The 27,042-nt window shown below is 41.7% G+C and overlaps 2 protein-coding genes across 2 annotated transcripts; one reads left to right on the forward strand and one right to left on the reverse strand.

Annotated features, from left to right (window-relative positions):
• Positions 1 to 1,997: 1,997 nt before the first annotated feature.
• On the reverse strand, positions 1,998 to 4,190 carry LOC135481056 (repetin-like). The gene is made up of 4 exons (XM_064760987.1): positions 4,085 to 4,190; positions 3,970 to 4,053; positions 2,814 to 3,922; positions 1,998 to 2,360 (listed from the first exon to the last, which is right to left on the reverse strand). Exons 1-4 carry the CDS (start codon positions 4,188 to 4,190, stop codon positions 1,998 to 2,000), a joined length of 1,662 nt encoding a protein of 553 aa, XP_064617057.1.
• A 1,640-nt stretch (positions 4,191 to 5,830) lies between these two features.
• Positions 5,831 to 24,101, forward strand: LOC135480577 (zinc finger MYND domain-containing protein 19-like). Its single transcript, XM_064760445.1, has 7 exons — positions 5,831 to 5,979; positions 16,525 to 16,584; positions 19,910 to 20,016; positions 20,669 to 20,873; positions 21,070 to 21,133; positions 22,163 to 22,262; positions 23,372 to 24,101. The coding sequence occupies exons 1-7, from the start codon at positions 5,929 to 5,931 to the stop codon at positions 23,472 to 23,474; spliced, it is 690 nt and encodes a 229-aa protein (XP_064616515.1). The 5' UTR covers positions 5,831 to 5,928; the 3' UTR covers positions 23,475 to 24,101.
• Positions 24,102 to 27,042: the final 2,941 nt, after the last annotated feature.

Consider the following 27,042-nt stretch of genomic DNA (forward strand, 5'->3'; position numbering starts at 1 on the left):
GTTTTCTTGTTCACCTACATATATGTATATAAGCGGAGGAATGGTGGATGGCCCCCAGTGATATTTGCTTGGGTACTGTTACAATATTGTTACAAAGTTAACGCGTTTCAGTACAAATTGCCCGTCCTCTACAGCAAGCCGATGTTTATTTTCGAATCACTACATACATGCATGCCATTATTATTATTTCCTCGTAAATAAATTTTGTTCAAGATTTTGGAATCTAAATTTGGTTTTACAACCAAATTAACTAGTGCAAATAGCACTAGTTACGGCGGATTTATGGAAACATACATACTCAGGTTTAAAGAAAGTTAGAGTTATAAAAATCTTGATATTAATTAATTGTATGAACCGTCGAAAATGACTTTGTTTCTCGCCTCCCTACAGACCTGATCTTTATTTACCTATAAAATCTCCTAAAACACGTCTCCGCAGTTACCAGAAACACCTATCTGAAAAGGAGAGAGGCTCCCAGGCCTATATAGGCCTACTGTTGCCGGCCCCTATAGACTCTGCTCTGCTGCTTGTATTATGACATTATCATTCATCTCTGGATCCAGAACATTTCCCCTGTATACCCTCCCCCCACCCAACCTTCATGGACATGCCCTCCCCATTATGGACATTTCCCAGAATGGGCAATTCCCCCTATACTCCCCCACCACTTCAATTGGACAATTCCCCCTATGGACCCCACCCTGGACAATTCCCCCTACAGACACTCCCCGTCTATGAACAATTTCTCCTATGAACAGATCCCCGCCATGGAGAATTCGCCCAACAGACATTTCCCCTCTATGAACAATTCCCCTCCCTAGGATATTTTCCCCTGTTGGAAATTTCTCCCGTATGGACAACCCCACCCAAACTCTGAAGTAGTTTATAATTTCAAATGTTACACAGAACAGTTCATTCCATTCTCTTACAAAAGTTCTCCTACAAACACTGAGATTGTAGTGACAGTGAGACACATTTGGCACTTCCACTTGACACGTGATATTGGATTAAAAGCGAAGACTGGCTTCATTATCCTCTTCCACTTGACACTTGATATTGGATTAAAAGCGAAGACTGGCTTCATTATCCAGCCACTGCATTAGAGTGAGTGAGTGCTTGGCGTTAAACATCGTATTTAACAATTTTTCAGTCATATGACAACGAAGGAGTCCTTAGGGTGCATGTACGTGTAATGTGCCTCCTTGTTGCAGGACGGATTTCCACCGCTCTTTTATCTAGTGCTGCTTCACTGAGACGACTTACCGAAGGCAAGTAATCCGCCCCGCTCGAGCCATTATACTGATACGGGTCCACCACTCCCTGCACCATCCCCTTAATGCTGAACGCCAGTCGAGGAAGCTACAACTTCCTCTTTTACAGTCTTAGGTGTGACTCGACCCAGGATTTTCCCTGGATCTACCGTTCCCGAAGCGGGCGCTCTAACAACCGTCCACTGCATTAGACGGTGGCATACCAATTATGAACTTTACCCATATTATGTTATGCAGTTTAATTTTTTGGCCAATTCAGATTTTTTTGCAAAAATGTCACACATGGTATAAATAATGGCATACTTTAATCAATGATGTCAAATTAGAACAGAAAAAAACAGGTGTTTATTGCCAGCTTATACATGTGTATTTTAGGGGGAATTGTCCAATGGGGAAAATGTTCGTAGGGAGAATTGACCACAGGGGGAATGTCCAGGGGAATTGTTCATAAGACAGAATGTCCACAAGGGGAATGTCAAGAAGGGAAAATGTCCATATAGGGGGAAATATCCTGTCACGGGAGGGGGGAGGTATGGAGGGAAATGCCTATTTGGGGAAATGTCCACAAAGGGCGAATTGTCCATGTATGGGGAATTGTAGACATAAGGGGAATTGTCGATGTAGGGGGAAGTGTCTATATAGAGGGAAATGTCCATATGGGGGGATATATGGACACTTCAACCGGGGGGGGGGGGGGGGGGGTGGGAATCCACAGTGGGGAATTGTTCATACAGGGGGAATCGTCCATTTTGGGAAAATAGTCCATATAAACGGAATTGTCAGTATGGGGAGAATTGTCCATATAGAGGGAAAATTGTCCATATACAGAAATTTGTTCATATAGAGAGAATTGTTTATATAGAAGGAATTGCCCGTGTAGGGGAAATTGCCCATATCGGGATAATTGTCCATATAGACGGAATTGTCCTCATAGGGAGAATTGTCCACATAGGGAGAATTGTCCACATAGGGGGAATTGGCCACATAGGGAGAATTGTCCACATAGGGAGAATTGTCCACATAGGGGGAATTGCCCACATAGGGAGAATTGTCCACATAGGGGGAATTGTCCACATAGGGAGAATTGTCCTCATAGGAAGAATTGTCCATATATGGAGAATTGTCCATATATGGAGAATTGTCCATATAGACGGAATTGTTCACATAGGGAGAATTGTCCATATATGGAGAATTGTCCATATGTGGAGAATTGTCCATATAGACGGAATTGGCCACATAGGGAGAATTGTCCACATAGGGAGAATTGTCCACATAGGGGGAATTGTCCATATGTGGAGAATTGTCCATATAGACGGAATTGGCCACATAGGGAGAATTGTCCACATAGGGAGAATTGTCCACATAGGGGGAATTGCCCACATAGGGAGAATTGTCCACACAGGGAGAATTGTCCACACAGGGAGAATTGTCCACACAGGGAGAATTGTCCACACAGGGAGAATTGTCCACATAGGGGGAATTGTCCACATAGGGAGAATTGTCCACATAGGGAGAATTGTACACATAGGGAGAATTGTCCACATAGGTAGAATTGTCCACATAGGGAGAATTGTCCACATAGGGAGAATTGTCCTCATAGGGAGAATTGTCCACGTAGGGAGAATTGTCCTCGTAGGGAGAATTGTCCACATAGGGAGAATTGTCCACATAGGGAGAATTGTCCTCATAGGGAGAATTGTCCTCATAGGGAGAATTGTCCTCATAGGTAGAATTGTCCACATAGGGAGAATCGTCCACATAGGGAGAATTGTCCACATAGGGAGAATTGTCCTCATAGGGAGAATTGTCCACGTAGGGAGAATTGTCCTCGTAGGGAGAATTGTCCACATAGGGAGAATTGTCCACATAGGGAGAATTGTCCTCAGAGGGAGAATTGTCCACATAGGGAGAATTGTCCACATAGGGAGAATTGTCAGTATGGGGAGAATTGTCCATATAGAGGGAATTGTCCACATAGGGAGAATTGTCTATATAGGGAGAATTTTCCACATAGGGAGAATTGTCCACATAGGGAGAATTGTCCACATAGGGGGAATTGGCCACATAGGGAGAATTGGCCACATAGGGAGAATTGTCCACATAGGGGGAATTGGCCACATAGGGAGAATTGTCCACATAGGGGGAATTGTCCACATAGGGAGAATTGTCTATATAGGGAGAATTGTCCATATATGGAGAATTGTCCATATGTGGAGAATTGTCCATATAGACGGAATTGTTCACATAGGGAGAATTGTCCACACAGGGAGAATTGTCCACACAGGGAGAATTGTCCACATAGGGGGAATTGTCCACATAGGGAGAATTGTCCACATAGGGAGAATTGTCCACATAGGGAGAATTGTCCTCATAGGGAGAATTGTCCACATAGGGAGAATTGTCCACATAGGGAGAATTGTCCTCATAGGGAGAATTGTCCACGTAGGGAGAATTGTCCTCGTAGGGAGAATTGTCCACATAGGGAGAATTGTCCACATAGGGAGAATTGTCCACATAGGGAGAATTGTCCACATAGGGGGAATTGCCCACATAGGGAGAATTGTCCTCATAGGGAGAATTGTCCACATAGGGAGAATTGTCCACATAGGGAGAATTGTCCGTATAGACGGAATTGTAGACATAAGGGGAATTGTCCATGTCGGTTGAAGTGTCCATATATCCCCCTATGTGGACAATTCCCCTCTATATGGCCAATTCTGCCTATGTGGACAATTTCCTCTATGTGGGCAATTCCCCCTATGTGGACATTTTTTCCCGTATGTGGACAGCCAATGAAAAATTCTCCATATCGAGGGAATTGTCCATATAGGGAGAATTGTCCATATAGGGAGAACTGAGCCTATAGGGAGAATTGACCACATACGGGAAAATTGTCCACATAGGGACAGTTATCCACATGCCCCTAGCTGGGCCAGCAAGAGCTTCCTTTATATTTATAAATATGTATATATATGTGTGTGTGTGTGTGTGTGTGTGTGTATGTGTGTGTGTGTGTGTGTGTGTGTGTGTGAGCGCACGCGCGATAGACGCATGAATATAGATGCACCTGAAATACATATAACATCTGCCTACAAGGTTTAACATAGCACTCAAGGCTTTTTACTCCAAAATAAATAAATAATTAATCACTAGACCATGACCAACAGCCTTATTTTTTGTTGGAAAGTGGTGTGTTCAGTGGGGGGGTGGGAGGCATTCAAGGATTCGTGCGTCTGTCTATCGCACACGTCAGCTGTACTAATCTGTCTATGTGTCTGAGCAGAGATATCAAACAATAGAATATGCAAAGTACTTTCATACCTGTTAATGAATAACCCGTACATTAGCTCCATGTAAGTATTTATATGAAGTAATTTAACTACCTATCAGTTAAGGATATTTAACTCCCCTTACACCCAAATACGTAGACACTGACAAACTTTTACAGCCTTATTTTGGGCATAATTCACTATAATTATTGTTGGATTTATTTCATGTATTATGATAAGAGGAAATACAAACGGTATTTTAAAACTATAGTTATATGGTTATATCATACATGTATACGTCATTTAATTAATGTTTTAAATGTGTAACGTTCTAGGCACATTGGCTGTAAAAGAAAGAAAACATTTTAAACAAATACATTTATATTCTGCAAGACTGCTATTCGATGCAGGTTTATGTGGGTGATGATACTGCACACGGCTTTACGTCATCACTGCCATTATACAGTAATCTAAATAAATCTTCAGGGCTTCCGTGGCTCAGTCGGTTAGCACGCTAGCGCAGCGTAGTGACCCAGAAGCCTCTCACCAATGCGGTCGCTGTGAGTTCAAGACCAGCTTATGCTGGCTTCCTCTCCAGCCGTACGTGGGAAGGTCTGCAAGCAACCTGCGGATGGTCGTGGGTTTCCCCCGTGCTCTGCCCGGTTTCCACCACCATAATGCTGGCCGCCGTTGCATAAGTGAAATATTCTTGAGTACGGCGTAAAACGCCGATCAAAAAAAAATATATATATCTTCTAATGCAAATTCGATTAATTCTTACAGTTATAATACCATATAGCAATTTGTATGGATTGTGTTTGGGCGCGCAGACCAAATATCTTATTGCTACATGAATACATTTAGATGTTATATAGGAGCTCTTTACATTATGTGCACTTGTATATTATAGTGTGTTTATGTTTATACGTCAGGTTCACCGTGTTATGTTCAACTTCTCATTGGTAACGCTGTCATTTGTCGTAAGCCTAGCTTATGTTCCGTCTGCTTTTTGTGTGTGTGTGTGTGTTGTTAAGTGGTCTTCTCACAGATGGTTTTGGCATTGTTCGAGAAATCTGAACAGCTTTGGTCTGGATCTCGCGTGGCAAGTCCATGGGGGGTATTTCTCACCTGTCACCATCATTGATTAAATGTGACAGCTGGTTAGGCGGAAGTGGCCCCTGACCTCTGACCTCTGACCCCGCTGGCCATCCGGATCCGTATATTTGATTGGTCAGCGGTTATTCTCCTATTCACGTGTACATTGATAACAAAGCAGTGTCGTATATCGCCGATTTGGAGCTGCAGGTTTCCGTTAGAACTTCATCTAAACATTCCTTCTCGTTTCACCGATTTCGTGTGGAAGTCTGGTTCCACGGTGGATAACGCTGATGTCCGGATTTAAGCTGGGAATTGTACGACTGGGGCGAGCCGCTGGGAAGGTATGAGCGAAAGCTAAATCAATTTTTGTATGATGTATGCAGACTGCTTCTCTTCCAGGGTACATGTAAACCACTCTATCTGAGAACGATGCCGGTGGATTTACTGACGAAGGCAGCAGCTTGTTCAGGTCTTTGTGATATTCAGTCTATTTTTCCGTGTGGCAGTGGACGGCCTGATACCCAGTAAGAGGGCAGAACCGATGATCTAGTGCTCAGAGGCCGTTTCAGAGGCAGCGATCTGAACTGTCAGCTTTTGGTTCCCACACAAACAGCGTGTGTAGAGGCCTGACTGCAGGGGTTGTGTGAGGCTGTAGTACAAAGGCTGATAACGGGGTGTGCTCAAGGCTCAGCTGTGTTGACAGTTATCTGCGTGTGTCTCAATCATTTGGTCAGCTGGATAGCCATTGTGGCTACTATAGACAGTAAAGCATAGTGGATATGTGCATGTGCCTAGTTGTACCGATTATGTAGTAAGTTATCCAAAAATTAATTTAATGTAGGCCTTTTAACAGGTGTTATTTTTTTATTATTAGCCAGATCAGAGCCTCAACTAGCCATGTTAAAGACGAGTTCTTCTATTTCCCTCCTTCTTACAGCAGAATTTTCAGGATTGGTATAAAAACAGCAAGTCCACTGACTATAGGCCTACATATATACATGTACCTCGATCCTGGACCGGGCTTAAAGGAGAAGAAAACTTTAAAAGATGACACTATGGGCTGAAAAGAGCACATTTTCTTCTATGTGGTGGTGCCTGTTGTATAATTTGCGATTTTTCCTGTCCACACTCTTTAGGCCTGAAAATGGCATAGCTGGCATAAATCGCGTCCTCCGTTTTAAACAACCTGTAATTAATGCTGAGGAGGTGTTGTCTCTCAGCCAGTGAGAGTCGTTAAAATTGCCGTCTTTTTCATGTAAACTTAGAACCTACATCCAACATTCTGGTTTCCCGATTGTCAGGCAGAAAAGGAACTGTACTGTTCGCAACCTTCTGGGAAGAAGCGTTCTACTGGAAATGTACGAACTGCACTTCAGCAGTTTCCAATGACAATTCTCCTCCTAACACAGGAGACTTCAGGACTAGTTCTTGGGCAAAATGGAGTCGCCCATAGCAGATTTTGGCGCTGACTTTATTTATAATTTATCAATTTGAGGTACATGTTAGAATTTTTTTTATGGCATGCACCTGCAAGGAAATGCATACTCTTTTCATTGGTATTTGTTTGATATTTAAATTTCTTCTGCTTTAATTAAGTTTTTGCCTTTGTATGTGTTCATCTGTCTCTCTTTCTGTCTGTCTGTCCATCTGTCAGACAGACTATAATGACTATAGCATTCATTCATCAAAGTTTGGAGGGTTGAGAGTCTGTAAAAGTGTAGATGTAGGCCAAATACTGGTCAGGCAGGTGTAGTTAGGCCTTATGTACATGTACATGTTACCCCATATGTATATTTATGTATCTTAGGCATGGCACTTCAGTTAGGCAGCGCTGTAAAAAATATGTGGGCTTTCGCCATTAGGATGCACATGTACCCATTACAAGGAGACTTTGTTGTAATAATGAGCAAAATAATTTACACAAACATATTATGTAGAGTTGTAATTTCAAGTAATAGTATGTACATGTGCAAAATATTACAGGTAAATGTAAGCATGTACTGTCTTCATGTACATGTGAAAGCAAAGAGCTAACCCACCCACCCCCGACAATCCACTTTGGGAGCGGTAGATCCTAGGTCAATCCTGGTCGAGTCACACCTGGGATTTTAAAAGAAGTTGTAACTTCCTCCCTTGGCGTTCAGCATGAAGGGGATAGTGCAACGACTGGTTGACCTGTATCAATATAATGGCTTGGGCGGGGCTGCTTACTTGCCTTTGGCAAGGCATCTTAGTGAAGCAGCACTTGATAAAAGAGCGGTGGAAATCCGTCCTGCAACAAGGAGGCACATTACATGGACCCTAAGGATTCCTTCGTCGTCATATGACTGAAAAATTGATAAGTACGACACTACACCCCAAGCACTCACTCACTCCCCCCACCCCCCCCACTCACAGACTACCCCCCACCCCCACCCGTCATACCCTTCCTTCCCTTACCATCCCCCACCCCCCTCCCCCAACCAGTAGACAGCTGAGAGTAACACACATTATCTCCTGTACAAAGTGGACAATTATTGATGGTAGAGTGTAATTATATCAATTACAGTTCGGTTGAATTGCTGCTGAAATATTTCTAAAATTTTTACTGCTATCTTCTAAATGTATGAGAAAAAGTAGAATACTGTATCCCATGTTTTATATTGTAGTGCCTATAGATGTGGATGAATATTTGACACATGGTACTGATTTGATGTAGCTGTACATGTAGGTCCAATTAATACGCTGTCACTTCACTGTTTATACATTTGTGTCAGGAAGTGTGCCTATGTGTGTTTAGTTACACATCAGACGATATTTAACTGTAATAATGGAGAATGATAATCATACAGGATAGAATTGCAAATGATTAAAAAATATGGATTATATGTACATTCGTATATATTATACACTGCGCTTAAGCAGTATAGTGTACATGTTGTAAATTCATGATGTTCATTGAAGATCACACTATTTCATGTGGTTATTTGTTGCATATCATAGTCCAGATAATATCACATGTACGGGGCTCAGTTGACTGTGACAGTTGTACAGTTGTATTCAGTGCCATTGTCCAGGGTTATGATTATGACTGTTTTCACTGGCATTTAGAAGCTGGTGAGGAAATACACTGTCATTTGTTTGCTGCTTGATGATGTGGTCTTGTTTGCTGCTTGATGATGTGGTCTTGTTTGCTGCTTGATGATATGGTCTTGTTTGATGCTTGATGATGTGGTCTTGTTCGCTGCTTGATGATGTGGTCTTGTTCGATGCTTCAAGATGTGTCCTTGTTTGATGCTTTATGATGTTGCCTTGTTTGATGCTTCATGATGTGGCCTTGTTCGATACTTTGTGATGTTGCCTTGTTTGATGCTTTATGATGTCTTATGTTTGATGCTTCATGATGTGTCCTTGTTTGATGCTTTATGATGTTGCCTTGTTTGATGTTTCATGATGTGGTCTTGTTCGATACTTTGTGATGTTGCCTTTTTTGATGCTTCATGATGTCTGGTGTTTGGTGCTTCATGCTGTGGTCTTGTTCGATGCTTCATGATGTGTCCTTGTTCGATGCTTCATGATGTGTCCTTGTGTGATGCTTCATGCTGTGGTCTTGTTCGATGCTTCATGATGTGTCCTTGTTTGATGCTTCATGATGTGGTCTTGTTTGATGCTTTATGATTTGGCCTTGGTTGATGCTTCATGCTGTGGCCATGTTTGATGCATCATGATGTGGCCTTGTTTGATGCTTCATGATGTTGCCTTGGTTGATGCTTCATGCTGTGACCTTGTTTGATGCTTTATGATTTGGCCTTGGTTGATGCTTCATGCTGTGGCCATGTTTGATGCTTCATGATGTGGCCTTGTCTGATGCTTCATGCTGTGGCCGTGGTTGATGCTTCATGCTGTGACCTTGTTTGATGCTTTATGATTTGGCCTTGGTTGATGCTTCATGCTGTGGCCATGTTTGATGCTTTATGATGTCTCATTGTTTGATGCTTCATGCTGTGGCCATGTTTGATGCTTTATGATGTGATCTTGTTTGATGCTTCATGCTGTGGCCATGTTTGACGCTTCATGATTTGGCCTTGTCTGATGTATCATGCAGTGACCTTGTTTGATGCTTTATGATTTGGCCTTGGTTGATGCTTCATGCTGTGGCCATGTTTGATGCTTCATGATGTGGCCTTGTCTGATGCTTCATGATTTGGCCTTGGTTGATGCTTTATGATGTGTACCTGTTTGATGCTTTATTATTTGGCCTTGTTTTCTTCATGATGTTACCTTGTTTGATGCTTCATGATGTGACCTTGTTTGATGCTTTATGATGTGACCTGTGACCTTGTTTGGCTTACGTTTTTATGTTACTAAGATTCACATTCACAGTGCGTTGAAAACATGAGGGTGAGAAAGGTTACAAAATGTATTTGGTTTATACATGTCACCATATGTTGGTTTTCAGCGATGACCCTGAACTGTTCTGTAGTCAGCTGTAAGACATTATCTGTCCTACAGAGCCATTTTTAATGCAGCCTGTGTGTGCGTGGCTTACAGTTGCATGTAGCTGCCAAACACCAGGCAGTGGCACACATGTACATAGGGCTGTTTACTGTAACCTGTGTGTGCTTGGCTTATAGTTACTTGTAGCTGCCAAACACCAGGCAGTGGCACACATGTACACAGGGCTGTTTACTGTAACCTGTGTGTGCTTGGTTTACAGTTACATATAGCTGCCAAACACCAGGCAGTGGCACACATGTACATAGGGCTGTTTACTGTAGCCTGTGTGTGCTTGGCTTATAGTTACTTGTAGCTGCCAAACACCAGGCAGTGGTACACATGTACATAGGGCTGTTTACTGTAACCTATGTGTGCTTGGCTTATAGTTACATGTAGCTGCTAAACACCAGGCAGTGGCACACATGTACACAGGGCTGTTTACTGTGACCTGTGTGTGCTTGGCTTATAGTTACTTGTAGCTGCCAAACACCAGGCTGTGGCACACATGTACATAGGGCTGTTTACTGCAGCCTGTGTGTGCTTGGTTTACAGTTACATATAGCTGCCAAACACCAGGCAGTGGCACACATGTACATAGGGCTGTTTACTGTAACCTGTGTGTGCTTGGCTTATAGTTACTTGTAGCTGCCAAACACCAGGCTGTGGCACACATGTACACAGGGCTGTTTACTGTAACCTGTGTGTGCTTGGCTTATAGTTACTTGTAGCTGCCAAACACCAGCCAGTGGCACACATGTACATAGGGCTGTTTACTGTAACCTTTGTGTTCATGGCTTAGTTACATATAGCTGCCAAACACCAGACAGTGGCATACATGTACATAGGGCTGTTTACTGCAGCCAGTGTGTGCTTGGTTTACAGTTACATGTAGCTGCCAAACACCAGGCAGTGGCACACATGTACACAGGGCTGTTTACTGTAACCTGTGTGTGCTTGGTTTACAGTTACATATAGCTGCCAAACACCAGACAGTGGCACACATGTACATAGGGCTGTTTACTGTAACCTGGGTGTGCTTGGCTTATAGTTACTTGTAGCTGCCAAACACCAGGCAGTGGCACACATGTACATAGGGCTGTTTACTGTAACCTGTGTGTGCTTGGCTTATAGTTACATGTAGCTGCTAAACACCAGGCTGTGGCACACATGTACATAGGGCTGTTTACTGCAGCCTGTGTGTGCATGGCTTACAGTAACATGTAGCTGCCAAACACCAGACAGTGGTACACATGTACATAGGACTGTTTACTGTAACCTGTGTGTGCTTGGTTTACAGTTACATGTAGCTGCCAAACACCAGAGAGTGGTACATATGTACATAGGGCTGTTTACTGTAACCTGTGTGTGCTTGGTTTACAGTTACATGTAGCTGCCAAACACCAGACAGTGGCACACATGTACATAGGGCTGTTTACTGCAGCCTGTGTGTGCATGGTTTACAGTAACATGTAGCTGCCAAACACCAGACAGTGGTACACATGTACATAGGGCTGTTTACTGTAACCTGTTTGTGCTTGGTTTACAGTTACATGTAGCTGCCAAACACCAGGCAGTGGCACACATGTACATAGGGCTGTTTACTGTAACCTGTGTGTGCTTGGTTTACAGTTACATGTAGCTGCCAAACACCAGGCAGTGGCACACATATACATAGGGCTGTTTACTGTAACCTATGTGTGCATGGTTTACAGTTACATGTAGCTGCCAAACACCAGGCAGTGGCACACATGTACATAGGGCTGTTTACTGTAACCTATGTGTGCTTGGCTTATAGTTACATGTAGCTGCTAAACACCAGGCAGTGGCACACATGTACACAGGGCTGTTTACTGTGACCTGTGTGTGCTTGGCTTATAGTTACTTGTAGCTGCCAAACACCAGGCTGTGGCACACATGTACATAGGGCTGTTTACTGCAGCCTGTGTGTGCTTGGTTTACAGTTACATATAGCTGCCAAACACCAGGCAGTGGCACACATGTACATAGGGCTGTTTACTGTAACCTGTGTGTGCTTGGCTTATAGTTACTTGTAGCTGCCAAACACCAGGCTGTGGCACACATGTACACAGGGCTGTTTACTGTAACCTGTGTGTGCTTGGCTTATAGTTACTTGTAGCTGCCAAACACCAGCCAGTGGCACACATGTACATAGGGCTGTTTACTGTAACCTTTGTGTTCATGGCTTAGTTACATATAGCTGCCAAACACCAGACAGTGGCATACATGTACATAGGGCTGTTTACTGCAGCCAGTGTGTGCTTGGTTTACAGTTACATGTAGCTGCCAAACACCAGGCAGTGGCACACATGTACACAGGGCTGTTTACTGTAACCTGTGTGTGCTTGGTTTACAGTTACATATAGCTGCCAAACACCAGACAGTGGCACACATGTACATAGGGCTGTTTACTGTAACCTGGGTGTGCTTGGCTTATAGTTACTTGTAGCTGCCAAACACCAGGCAGTGGCACACATGTACATAGGGCTGTTTACTGTAACCTGTGTGTGCTTGGCTTATAGTTACATGTAGCTGCTAAACACCAGGCTGTGGCACACATGTACATAGGGCTGTTTACTGCAGCCTGTGTGTGCATGGCTTACAGTAACATGTAGCTGCCAAACACCAGACAGTGGTACACATGTACATAGGACTGTTTACTGTAACCTGTGTGTGCTTGGTTTACAGTTACATGTAGCTGCCAAACACCAGAGAGTGGTACATATGTACATAGGGCTGTTTACTGTAACCTGTGTGTGCTTGGTTTACAGTTACATGTAGCTGCCAAACACCAGACAGTGGCACACATGTACATAGGGCTGTTTACTGCAGCCTGTGTGTGCATGGTTTACAGTAACATGTAGCTGCCAAACACCAGACAGTGGTACACATGTACATAGGGCTGTTTACTGTAACCTGTTTGTGCTTGGTTTACAGTTACATGTAGCTGCCAAACACCAGGCAGTGGCACACATGTACATAGGGCTGTTTACTGTAACCTGTGTGTGCTTGGTTTACAGTTACATGTAGCTGCCAAACACCAGGCAGTGGCACACATATACATAGGGCTGTTTACTGTAACCTATGTGTGCATGGTTTACAGTTACATGTAGCTGCCAAACACCAGGCAGTGGCACACATGTACATAGGGCTGTTTACTGTAACCTTTGTGTTCATGGCTTAGTTACATATAGCTGCCAAACACCAGACAGTGGCATACATGTACATAGGGCTGTTTACTGCAGCCAGTGTGTGCTTGGTTTACAGTTACATGTAGCTGCCAAACACCAGGCAGTGGCACACATGTACACAGGGCTGTTTACTGTAACCTGTGTGTGCATGGTTTACAGTTACATGTAGCTGCCAAACTACAGACAGTGGCACACATGTACATAGGGCTGTTTACTGTAACCTTTGTGTTCATGGCTTAGTTACATGTAGCTGCCAAACACCAGACAGTGGCATACATGTACATAGGGCTGTTTACTGCAGCCTGTGTGTGCTTGGTTTACAGTTACATGTAGCTGCCAAACACCAGGCAGTGGCACACATGTACACAGGGCTGTTTTCTGTAACCTGTGTGTGCATGGCTTACAGTTACATGTAGCTGCCAAACACCAGGCAGTGGCACACATGTACATAGGGCTGTTTACTGTAACCTTTGTGTTCATGGCTTAGTTACATATAGCTGCCAAACACCAGCCAGTGGCATACATGTACATAGGGCTGTTTACTGCAGCCAGTGTGTGCTTGGTTTACAGTTACATGTAGCTGCCAAACACCAGACAGTGGCATACATGTACATAGGGCTGTTTACTGCAGCCAGTGTGTGCTTGGTTTACAGTTACATGTAGCTGCCAAACACCAGACAGTGGCACACATGTACACAGGGCTGTTTACTGTGACCTGTGTGTGCTTGGTTTACAGTTACATGTAGCTCTCAACCTCCAGACAGTGGCACACATGTACATAGGGCTGTTTACTGCAGCCTGTGTGTGCATGGCTTACAGTAACATGTAGCTGCCAAACACCAGACAGTGGTACACATGTACATAGGGCTGTTTACTGTAACCTGTGTGTGCTTGGTTTACAGTTACATGTAGCTGCCAAACACCAGGCAGCGGCACACATGTACACAGGGCTGTTTACTGTAACCTTTGTGTTCATGGCTTAGTTACATGTAGCTGCCAAACACCAGACAGTGGCATACATGTACATAGGGCTGTTTACTGCAGCCAGTGTGTGCTTGGTTTACAGTTACATGTAGCTGCCAAACACCAGGCAGTGGCACACATGTACACAGGGCTGTTTACTGTAACCTTTGTGTTCATGGCTTAGTTACATGTAGCTGCCAAACACCAGACAGTGGTACACATGTACATAGGGCTGTTTACTGTAACCTGTGTGTGCTTGGTTTACAGTTACATGTAGCTGCCAAACACCAGGCAGTGGCGCACATGTACACAGGGCTGTTTACTGTAACCTTTGTGTTCATGGCTTAGTTACATGTAGCTGCCAAACACCAGACAGTGGCATACATGTACATAGGGCTGTTTACTGCAGCCAGTGTGTGCTTGGTTTACAGTTACATGTAGCTGCCAAACACCAGGCAGTGGCACACATGTACACAGGGCTGTTTACTGTGACCTGTGTGTGCTTGGCTTATAGTTACTTGTAGCTGCCAAACACCAGACAGTGGCACACATGTACACAGGGCTGTTTACTGCAGCCTGTGTGTGCTTGGTTTACAGTTACTTGTAGCTGCCAAACACCAGGCAGTGGCACACATGTACATAGGGCTGTTTACTGTAACCTGTGCATTGTGCACAAAGACACAGCTGAGTATCTGCCAGTAAAGGTTTACAAGACTTTTATACTTAAATTTTAATATATTCACACACCAAGTACTTGCCAATCTGCACATAGTTGGTCTACATATCACCCTTGTTCACATGTGTAAGTAGTATTGATAACCTGAATTTGTGAATTTTAGTCATACCAAGCCTATACATGTATTAAATCTGATCTTTATGCCAGTAGAAACAGTTGTACACAAATATTGCACCCTGGATGTCCTCATTGGTCCAAATCAACCCTCCTGACCATCTTAAATGACAGTCCTCCATGGTACCTAATCCACCATGGCAGTCGTCCAGACCATCTTCCATGACAGTTATCCATGGCACCTAGTCCTCTGTGGCTGTTCTCCACGGTATTAATCCTCCATGGCAGTCCTCCAGACCATCTTCCATGACAGTTCTCCATGGTACCTAATCCTCCATGGCTGTCCTCCTGACCATCTTTCATGACAGTTCTCCATGGCACCTAGTCCTCCATGGCAGTCTTCCTGACCATCTTCCATGACAGTTCTCCATGGCACCTAGTTCTTCATGGGAGACTTTCTGACAATCTTCCATGACAGCTCTCCATGGCACCTAGTCCTCCTGACCATCTCCCATGACAGTTCTCCATTGCACCTACTCTTCCATTGCAGTCCTCCTGACCATCTTCCAGGACAATTCTCCATGGCACCTAATCCTACATGGCAGTTTTCGTGACCATCTTCCATGACAGTTCTTCATGGCACCTAATCCTCCATGGCAGTGTTTTTGACCATCTTTTATGATAGTCCTCCATGGTACCTAATCCTCCATGGCAGTCTTCCTGACCGTTCTTCCATGACAGTCCTCCATTTTACCTAATCCTTCATGGCATTCCTTTTGACCATCTTCTCCATGGCACCTAGTTCTCAGTCGCTGTTCTCCATGGTACCTATTCCTCCATGGCCATTACCTAACACTTTTTATAGTTTCATACCTTAATCTGCTAATACTAAAGGGCCCGCTGCATGTGACGGGCCCTTGATTAGTGAAGTGGCACATTTGAAACCTATTCTTTCTGTTACTACTGTCAACATGTTTGCTGCTACATACATGTAGCTGCGTGACAAGGGTGGGTGGTTTATTCCAGGCTTCCCAGTCCCCTACACCCATAAATCCTACTGCAGTCATCAAAATTAACCATTCCGCAGCATGGCATCAAACATCAGTCAAAAAAATAAATAACTACATCTGCTGACATGAGTTTGACATTTGATGTACAATCACCATATTGATGTTTGACTTGAGCCTCAAGATAAAATTTCCCTATAATCTACGTATATTGTTTCCAGGTGGAGAAGCAGTTTTGCCATCATCTAACGTACAGCACATGCCTGTAGGGTTTAACTCCTGTGCTCTGAAAAATAAGTATCAAAATCAGCAAGACCACACTTGTTTTCATGGGGAAGGATCACAGGCACTGAGCATGTGATGTTTAATGATGTTGCTTATTTTTGTAACATGTTTTATCTTGTCTTGTAACATGTTATATAAACGTTTTTTTGCTTCCAGACAAAATATGCACTGTTGGATGAGAGAGATATATCACTGGTGGAACAGTTTGCCTTCGAGGTATGTTGCTGTACTTCCCAATAAGCTTGTCATACAAGCTAATTAACACACCCAGACTTCCGACTTAGTTTTATTCTGTGGTAACTTGCCATTGAAGTTGATTAACACACCCAGACTTACGACTTAGTTTTATTCTGTGGTAACTTGCCATTGAAGTTGATTAACACACCCAGACTTCCGACTTAGTTTTATTCCTTGGTAACTTGCCATTGAAGCTGATTAACACACCCAGACTGACAGGTTTGTTTTATTCTGTGGTAACTTGCCATTGAAGCTGATTAACACACCCAGACTTCCGACTTAGTTTTATTCTGTGGTAACTTGCCATTGAAGTTGATTAACACACCCAGACTTACGACTTAGTTTTATTCTGTGGTAACCTGCCATAGAAGTTGATTAACACACCCAGACTTCCGACTTAGTTTTATTCTGTGGTAACTTGCCATTGAAGTTGATTAACACACCCAGACTTACGACTTAGTTTTATTCTGTGGTAACCTGCCATAGAAGTTGATTAACACACCCAGACTGACGGGTTTGTTTTATTTTGTGGTAACTTGCCAATGAAGTTGATTAACACACCCAGACTGACAGGTTTGTTTTATTCTGTGGTAACTTGCCAATGAAGCTGATTAACACACCCAGACTGACGGGTTTGTTTTATTCCTTGGTAACTTGCCATAGAAGTTGATTAACACACCCAGACTTACAGGTTAGTTTTATTCTGTGGTAACCTGCCATAGAAGTTGATTAACACACCCAGACTTACAGGTTAGTTTTATTCCTTGGTAACTTGCCATTGAAGCTCATTAACACACCCAGACTTACAGGTTAGTTTTATTCTGTGGTAACCTGCCATAGAAGTTGATTAACACACCCAGACTTACAGGTTAGTTTTATTCCTTGGTAACTTGCCATTGAAGCTGATTAACACACCCAGACTGACAGGTTTGTTTTATTCTGTGGTAACTTGCCATTGAAGCTGATTAACACACCCAGACTTCCGACTTAGTTTTATTCTGTGGTAACTTGCCATTGAAGTTGATTAACACACCCAGACTTACGACTTAGTTTTATTCTGTGGTAACCTGCCATAGAAGTTGATTAACACACCCAGACTGACAGGTTTGTTTTATTCTGTGGTAACTTGCCATTGAAGCTGATTAACACACCCAGACTGACGGGTTTGTTTTATTCTGTGGTAACTTGCCATAGAAGTTGATTAACACACCCAGACTGACGGGTTTGTTTTATTCTGTGGTAACTTGCCATTGAAGCTGATTAACACACCCAGACTGACGGGTTTGTTTTATTCTGTGGTAACTTGCCATTGAAGCTGATTAACACACCCAGACTTACAGGTTTGTTTTATTCTGTGGTAACCTGCCATAGAAGTTGATTAACACACCCAGACTGACAGGTTTGTTTTATTCTGTGGTAACCTGCCATAGAAGTTGATTAACACACCCAGACTTACAGGTTAGTTTTATTCCTTGGTAACTTGCCATTGAAGCTGATTAACACACCCAGACTGACAGGTTTGTTTTATTCTGTGGTAACTTGCCATTGAAGTTGATTAACACACCCAGACTGACAGGTTTGTTTTATTCTGTGGTAACTTGCCATAGAAGTTGATTAACACACCCAGACTGACAGGTTTGTTTTATTCTGTGGTAACCTGCCATAGAAGTTGATTAACACACCCAGACTGACAGGTTTGTTTTATTCTGTGGTAACCTGCCATAGAAGTTGATTAACACACCCAGACTGACAGGTTTGTTTTATTCCTTGGTAACTTGCCATTGAAGCTCATTAACACACCCAGACTGACAGGTTTGTTTTATTCTGTGGTAACCTGCCATAGAAGTTGATTAACACACCCAGACTTACAGGTTTGTTTTATTCTGTGGTAACCTGCCATAGAAGTTGATTAACACACCCAGACTGACAGGTTTGTTTTATTCTGTGGTAACTTGCCATTGAAGCTGATTAACACACCCAGACTGACAGGTTTGTTTTATTCTGTGGTAACTTGCCATTGAAGTTGATTAACACACCCAGACTGACAGGTTTGTTTTATTCTGTGGTAACTTGCCATTGAAGTTAATTAGGACACTTGAATGCACATACATCTTCATACATGTGCCTGTTGTGAGGGAATTGTCAATAATTGTTTTAAATAATGGTATCATGGTGTTGACGATCGGGAAACTGGAAAGTTAGAAGTAGGTTCTGAGTTTACACGAACAAGCTGGCAGTTTTAACGACTCTCATTGGCTGAGAGGCAACACACCCCCAGTATAAATTACAGGGTGTTAAAGATGGAGGATGCGATGGACTCAGCGATTTATGCCAGCTTTGCTGTTTTCAGGGTTTGGCATGTATGGCGAGGAAAAATAATGCAACAGACACCACCAGACACAATAAAATGTGCTCTTTCCAGCCTAAAGTGTCATTTTAAAAAATTTTCTTCTCCTTTAATGTATGCACTGTCAATTCAATGTCATTAGTGTTTATTGGATAGCTTGGACTGTATTTTCTATGTGAAATTTGTAAATTAAAGCATACCTCATTAGCATGTGCCCATTGTAAGAGCAACGTTTAGTACACTGTATATATTGTTAAGTACAACATGTACATGTATGTATCATTGTTAGTACTTTATGGTGTCTTGTCAGAATATTGTTCCTACATCATACTTGTACAGCAGACATGTACAGCCTGTGTAAGTGTAAGTACAAGCTCACATGTACAACCTGTGTAAGTGTAAGTACAAGCTCACATGTATGACCTGTGTAAATGTAAGTACAAGCTCACATGTACAACCTGTGTAATTGTAAGTACAATCTGGCATGTACAACCTGTGTAAGTGTAACTACAAGCTCACATGTACAACCTGTGTAAGTGTAAGTACAAGCTCACATGTACAACCTGTGTAAGTGTAAGTACAATCTGGCATGTACAACCTGTGTAAGTGTAAGTACAGCATGACATGTACAACCTGTGTAAGTGTAAGTACAAGCTCACATGTACAACCTGTGTAAGTGTAAGTACAGCATGACATGTACAACCTGTGTAAGTGTAAGTACAGACTGACGTACAATCTGTGTAAGTGTAAGTACAGACTGACATGTACAACCTGTGTAAGTGTAAGTACAAGCTGACATACAAAATGTGGAGTCTTCAGACTTCATAACCAGATATGCATTTTTAGTAACTTGTATGTTGCACTGTCACTTTCATTTTCATGTTTATATTATTTTTATGTATATATTGCGTTTACCGATACCTGTTGTGTTAGCAAAAGACTGTGTTATTTTTGCAGGCTAGAGTAGAGGTGGATCGAGATGGGAATGGGGCCAAGATTTACGCGTTTGCATATGACATATGCAGAGGGAGGTACTCTGGGCAATATTTACATGAACTGTTATGGTGAGTATTGAAAATGGACAGGAAGGTATCAAGGAGACGGAATAGTGTCGCATGGACAAAATAGTAACAAGTACACAGAGTGATGTCAACTGTACAGAATGGTATTAAATAGACAGAATAATAATGGAATAAATAATACTAATCATATGGGCAGAATGGTAACAAGTAGGGTGGTGTTAAGTGTACAGAATAGTTGCAAATAGACAGAACGGTGTCAAATAGACATAACGGTGTCAAATAGACAGAACGGTAACAAGTACACAGGATGGTTACAGGATGTTAAGTGTACAGAATAGTATCAGATAGACAGAATGGTGCTCAGGAGACATTTTGGTGTTCAGTAGATCGAATTGTGTTCAGTAGACAGAATGGTGTTCTGGAGACATATTGGTGTTCAGTAGACAGAATGGTGTTCAGGAGACATATTGGTGTTCAGTAGTTCAAATGGTGTTCATGCATCAGACAGGATGGTTTTCAGTGGAATGGTATGCAATAGGCAAAAGGACAGAAATGTATTAAATCAGTTTTGTCAGCTTGGAAGTCTCTTCCACTGTCTGATCAAAGTTGTAAGTGCACCATGCTGTGGCCTTCTGTGTTACCTGGTTCACATACATGTGCATTATTACTCACCCATACCTCTTCTGTATTGAAGGGAGAAACACTGTGGTGGAGTTGCTCCTGGCTGGAAGGTCACACACAAGAACGGGGTTACTGTTGACAACCGTATGGAAAACCTGAAACTTGTTCCAGAGAGCTGTCCAGGGAGGCTAACGGAAGAGCCATCTAATAAAATCAACAGGGAGCAGTCATTGTATTGGATAGCAGTGCAACAGTTACAGATTGATCCCATAGATGAGGTTGGAGTTCATGTATTAAACTGAATTTACAGCTGATTGACAATAGTACATGGTACTTTAGATGAGGTTTTGTCATGAATAGATGTGAAGTGTTTTCATTTACCACTGCTTGAGTGTACTTGGGATTAATACTTTCAGGTAAATCTTTGTACATCACAGCAATCTTACCTCATCCTCCTTCATTGTTTGTCCTCAGCATTATCCAGAACCAGTTTATGCAAAGTATTACAATTCCAATGGAGAAGTAGTAGAAGATGAAGGTAAGTTACCTCCCCTGACTGACTGTAAGCTGGATTGTGTCCTTGGGACTTCATGATGTACATGCACTGTGTATGTTATGGTGGTTGTACATGTGCCTGGCCATAAATAGCTATATGCCAGTAGATAACAGAATAATTACAGCCTCTGATACATATACATGTATGCGCTTTATAAAACTGCATATATACATGTATATATAGGAGATTATAATGATGCTATGAAGAGGTTGACTAAGCATTGAAAGGGTTAACTTTGTAGGTGACCGTCCCAGTGTAAATGAAGTGTTAACTTTGTAGGTGACCGTCCCAGTGTAAATGAAGTGTTAACTTTGTAGGTGACCATCCCAGTGTAAATGTAGTGTTAACTTTGTAGGTGACAGTCCCAGTGTAAATAAAGTGATAATTTTGTAGGTGACCGTCCCAGTGTAAATAAAGTGTTAACTTTGTAGGTGACTGTCCTAGTGTAAATGAAGTGCTAACTTTGTAGGTGACCGTCCCAGTGTAAATGAAGTGTTAACTTTGTAGGTGACCGTCCCAGTGCAAATGAAGTGTTAACTTTGTAGGTGATCGTCCCAGTGTAAATGAAGTGCTAACTTTGTAGGTGACCGTCCCAGTGTAAATGTAGTGTTAACTTTGTAGGTGACCGTCCCAGTGTAAATGAAAGGGTAACTTTGTAGGTGACCATACCAGTGTAAATGAAGTGTTAACTTTGTAGGTGACCGTCGCAGTGTAAATGAAGTGTTAACTTTGTAGGTGACCGTCCCAGTGTAAATGAAATGTTAACTTTGTAGGTGACCGTCCCAGTGTAAATTTAGTGTTAACTTTGTAGGTGACCATCCCAGTGTAAATGAAATGTTAACTTTGTAGGTGACCATCCCAGTGTAAATGAAGTGTTAACTTTGTAGGTGACTGTCCCACTATAAATGAAGTGTTTTTGGGGTGGGGTGTAAATCATGAATCAAATATATAAATGGATAAATGATATTGCTGACGTGAATTGTGATCAGGCACTCATCCTTTTCTTGTCAGATGACGCTTGTGTATACTACGAGTGCCATAACCCGCCGTGTACGAACATGGAACAAGAAATCCGCGAGTTTAGTATATGTGGTCGGTGTCAGGAGGTCAGGTAAGTACGGTGATCAGATTGATCAGTAAATCACTTCTCATTTTGGTGAAAAGCTAACTACTGCATTTCACACAAAGTTGGGTATTTTTCAAGCGACACATTTTGCCTTAGGCCACTGAAGAGTTTTTTGAGAAGTTTAAGGGCTTCCCTAAGGGCATTGTTACACTCAAATCCTCAGGTGAAATATGGTAATCACCGTGCTGTATTAATGTGATGAAATGTCATGAGAAGTTTAACAATTACTTACAACTGTAAATCATATCATTTTTACAAGTGTTAATCATATGATATTTACTAGTGTTAATCATATGATTTTTACTAGTGTTAATCATATGATATTCACTAGTGTTAATCATATGATTTTTACTAGTGTTAATCATATGATATTCACTAGTGTTAATCATATGATATTTACTAGTGTTAATCATATGATATTTACTAGTGTTAATCATATGATATTCACTAGTGTTAATCATATGATTTTTACTAGTGTTAATCATATGATTTTTGCTAGTGTTAATCATATGTTTTTTTACAATTTAATCACTTTTGACTGCGTTTGATTTTTACTGCTGTGAATCACATTTAACTGAGCATGGTTTTTCAACAGCTGTTCACCATTCTGTTCCACACTTCATACAGTAGAGTGTTTCCCTGGTGACATATTCCACTCGTTACAAAGTAACCATTTCGTCTTGCGTTTGTCAATCCCCTAGAGTGCCAAATAGAATCCTTAGCTGTACAATGTTTCTGAAGGCTGCCTCTACAACTTACAGGATAGGTTAGATTTTTAGCTCACCTGTACGAAGTAAGGAGAGAGAGGGAAAACTGGTGGTGTTCTTTGAATGCCTTGTAGAGATTCATTAGAATGTTAAGGGCCACTGTGAATTGTCCAGATCCTTTTGACGCATCTAAATGGAGATGTAAAGCAATAAACATTTAGCCTTCTGTTGCTCATGTCTCACCCCTTCAGCTAGAATGACAGGGGGGACAACTCTAGCTACCCAGCTGATGGTAGTCCCCATAGAACACTTCACTTTAAAGTCTGTTAGAATTACATAGCTAGTGACTGACGTTTTGCTGATTTCTCTTTCCTGTTTCACTTTCAGGTACTGTGGTACATTTTGTCAGCAGAAAGACTGGCCTGTACACAAGAGATTCTGCCGAGAAAAGCGACGCCCCTACAGCGCAGAAAGGCCTCCTGATCGGTAGGCCAGCGAGCTTAAGGGTGCTCTTGTCATGGATGCTGTCTCTTCTACATTTACATATGTATGTGCTGTTTTATTGAAGCTTTTCCCTTTTCCATGAAGATAGAGGTTATGTTCAGGTGTGATACAACCAGATTCTCTGCAGCGATTCAGCAGTATGTATATGCTGCTGAAAGTCAAAGTGAGTTTGTGAGAAATGAAACTCTCTGCAGTTTTACTGACATTTTTTACTGAAAGAAATGTTATGAATAAGAAAAAAAATTGCAAAGCAGTGAAAAGTTTTTTAGTTTTAGTTAGGCATTTTTATAGTTACATAAGACAGCAATTTTTTGGATGTGAGGAAAAATGAAGCACTGCAGCTGATAGCTGTAAAACCGTGGTCTTGTGTTGCTCAGATTTGTGTTCTGTATCACTTAGGGTTTACAATTTATTCTCCTAGAATGAAGGGGACTTTGTGTGGTGGAGTTAAAAAAAAACCAAAGCCTATTTACGGAGAAGAAAAATGTGCTCTTTCTGTTAATTGTAGACATGACATTATATGTATAATTGATCAATGTGTCAATTGAAATGATTGACAGTGTACCTGTTTTCTGGTCAAAAATTATTGTCAGTATGAAAAACCAACTTATAATGTCAGGTGGGGTGGCATAGGGTGGGAGGAGGTGGGTGGGTTATTACTTATCATGACAGGTGTTTTGTCTGAGTCAAAGTAGGTAAGCATTTTTCCAACAGTTGAGGTAAACACGCATTTTTACCGAAGTTGAGAGAGACATGCATTTTTACCAGAGTTGAGGTAGGCATGCCTTTTACCAGAATCAAGGTAGGCATGCATTTTTACTGGAGTTGAGGTAGACATGCCTTTTTTTACCGGAGCTGAGGTAGGCATGCATTTTTACCAGAGTTGAGGTAGACTTGCATTTTTACCAGAGTCGAGGTAGGCATGCATTTTTACCAAAGTCAAGGTAGACATGCCTTTTTACCAGAGTCGAGGTAGGCATGCATTTTTACCAAAGTCAAGGTAGACATGCCTTTTTACCAGAGTCGAGGTAGGCATGCATTTTTACCAGAGTTGAGGTAGACTTGCATTTTTACCAGAGTCGAGGTAGGCATGCATTTTTACCAAAGTCAAGGTAGATATGCCTTTTACCAGAGTCGAGGTAGGCATGCATTTTTACCAAAGTCAAGGTAGACATGCCTTTTTACCAGAGTCGAGGTAGGCATGCATTTTTACCAAAGTCAAGGTAGACATGCCTTTTTACCAGAGTCGAGGTAGGCATGCATTTTTACCAAAGTCAAGGTAGACATGCCTTTTTGCCAAAGACAAGGTAGGCATGCATTTTTACCAGAGTTGAGGTAGACTTGCATTTTTACCAGAGTCGAGGTAGGCATGCATTTTTACCAAAGTCAAGGTAGACATGCCTTTTACCAGAGTTGAGGTAGGCATGCATTTTTACCAAAGTCAAGGTAGACATGCCTTTTTACCAGAGTCAAGGTAGGCATGCATTTTTACCAAAGTCAAGGTAGGCATGCATTTTTACCAGATTCAGTGTAGGCATGCATTTTTACTAGAGTCGAGGTAGGCGTGCATTTTTACCAGAGTCAAGGTAGACAATTTCTCCCATGATAGACACACACAGCACACCCTTAATGACAGTATACATGCTTCTCTTGTCACATCCATTTTCTGTGTCCAGTTTTATCTGTATTACAAGTTAATTCCGCTTGCATGAAAAGATATACAGATAGTGCATACTGTGGAATGGAACATCAGCAATTGTCAGCTCGAGAGAAGTGATGTTCAGCTAGTGCAAAGCTGACAATTCCTGATGTCTCACTGCATCCACCATATGTTTTATTATACCGAGAAAACAGTACCTTTTCATTTTGTACTTTAAATCACAGAATTTGTACAGCGATAAGGGTATAACCACTGACTTTACGGACAAGCAGATGCCGGAGAGCTCTCAAAGGGAGATACACTGGAATAAACACCCATGATCGTTGGATATTAGCACAAGAGCATTATTGCCTTGTGAACATGTGATAGTACTTTGTGAGCATGACGTTGCATTCCTTGGTGCGCGTGATCGTGGTGCATCCTGTTATCCGGAATATCGTGTGACTGTCTCTCCGGAAACCGAGAATTACCAGATGAGGTACAATAATTATATGTAACAGTATTGTGGCAGGAAACAAAGACCATCATGGAAGACAATTTGCACAGAGAGAGACTGGTATGTGAGAAAGTTGATCTTTGTTTAATAAATTGCATGACCCATTTGCATGTTTTATTTTACATGACCTAATTTACTGGTATAAATTGTGACCTAAATTGGTGACTCCACCAGTAATGTGATCTAATTTATGATTTGTGACCTAAATAACCAAGTGATGAAGTGTTCCTGCCTTTACTGTTTAATTGTGTATTTGCAAGGTTTGACCTTTTATTTTCAAGGTTTGACCTTTTATTTTCAAGGTTTGACCTATTATTCTATTTTAAGAGTGCCATGTTTGGGCCTTTTTTGTTTTTTACAGCAATTTAAAAGCACTAACTGGATGTATTTAGACATTAAAGATGATGTTGACAAACTTGTGTGGATGTAGATGTAGCCAAGTGCTAGTCACATACACACAAACACACAAACAAACAGTCAGTGTCTGCTACATGTATGGGACAGCCTCCTGCGCTGCAGCTATACATGTACTTGTGTATTTGCATATGTATTTATGTGCTTGTATATGTATTTAGACCTGTAGCGGAGTATTTACATGTGCTCTGACATTTGTACATGTCTTATGTAATTGTATTTGAACCTGTATTTGTGCATTCGGTTTTACACGTACTTGTTTATTTGTACATGAGTTTACCTATGTATATGTGCACTTGTGTGCTTTCATGTGCACACATGTATTGCTACATTTACTCTTATATCAGTACATTTCCTGATGTATTTGTAAACAAACCCAGTTATGACTCACATACACTTCTGTATTTGTGCTTATGCTCATGTATTTTGACATCTGCTTATGGGTATTCACAAGTATCTCTACATTTGCCCATGTACATGTATCTATGTATTTGTGCATGTGCCTATGTATTTGTACATTTACCCATGTATTTGTGCATGTGTCTATGTATTTGTACATTTACCCATGTATTTGTGCAAGTGTCTATGCATTTGTACATTTACCCATGTATTTGTACATTTACCCATGTATTCGTACATTTGCCCATGTACATGTATCTATTTATTTGTGCATGTGCCTATGTATTTGTACATTTACCCATGTATTTGTGCATGTGTCTATGTATTTTTACATTTGCCCATGTATTTGTGCATGTGTTTATGTATTTGTACATTTACCAATGTATTTGTGCATGTGCCCATGTATTTGTGCATGTGTCCATGTATTTGTACATTTACCCATGTATTTGTGCATCTGTATATGTATTTGTACATTTGCCCATGTATTTGTGCATGTGTTTATGTATTTGTACATTTACCAATGTATTTGTGCATGTGCCCATGCATTTGTACATTAAGCCATGTATTTGTACATTTGCCCATGTA

The sequence above is a fragment of the Liolophura sinensis genome, chromosome 13 (genome assembly GCF_032854445.1).
Source record: "Liolophura sinensis isolate JHLJ2023 chromosome 13, CUHK_Ljap_v2, whole genome shotgun sequence".
NCBI classification, from domain to species: Eukaryota; Metazoa; Mollusca; class Polyplacophora; order Chitonida; family Chitonidae; genus Liolophura; species Liolophura sinensis.

Coding starts and splice junctions, on each gene's coding strand:
- LOC135481056 (XM_064760987.1), bottom strand. CDS start 4,190: ATGTGGATAACTGTCCCTATGTGGACAATTTTCCCGTATGTGGTCAAT. Junction 4,054..4,084: donor TCCCTATATGGACAATTCCC/TCGATATGGAGA, acceptor ATTGGCTGTCCA/CATACGGGAAAAAATGTCCA. Junction 2,361..2,813: donor ATGTGGACAATTCTACCTAT/GTGGACAATTCT, acceptor TCTTCCTATGAG/GACAATTCTCCCTATGTGGA.
- LOC135480577 (XM_064760445.1), top strand. CDS start 5,929: ATGTCCGGATTTAAGCTGGGAATTGTACGACTGGGGCGAGCCGCTGGG. Junction 5,980..16,524: donor TGGGGCGAGCCGCTGGGAAG/GTATGAGCGAAA, acceptor TTTTGCTTCCAG/ACAAAATATGCACTGTTGGA. Junction 21,134..22,162: donor AGAAGTAGTAGAAGATGAAG/GTAAGTTACCTC, acceptor TTTTCTTGTCAG/ATGACGCTTGTGTATACTAC.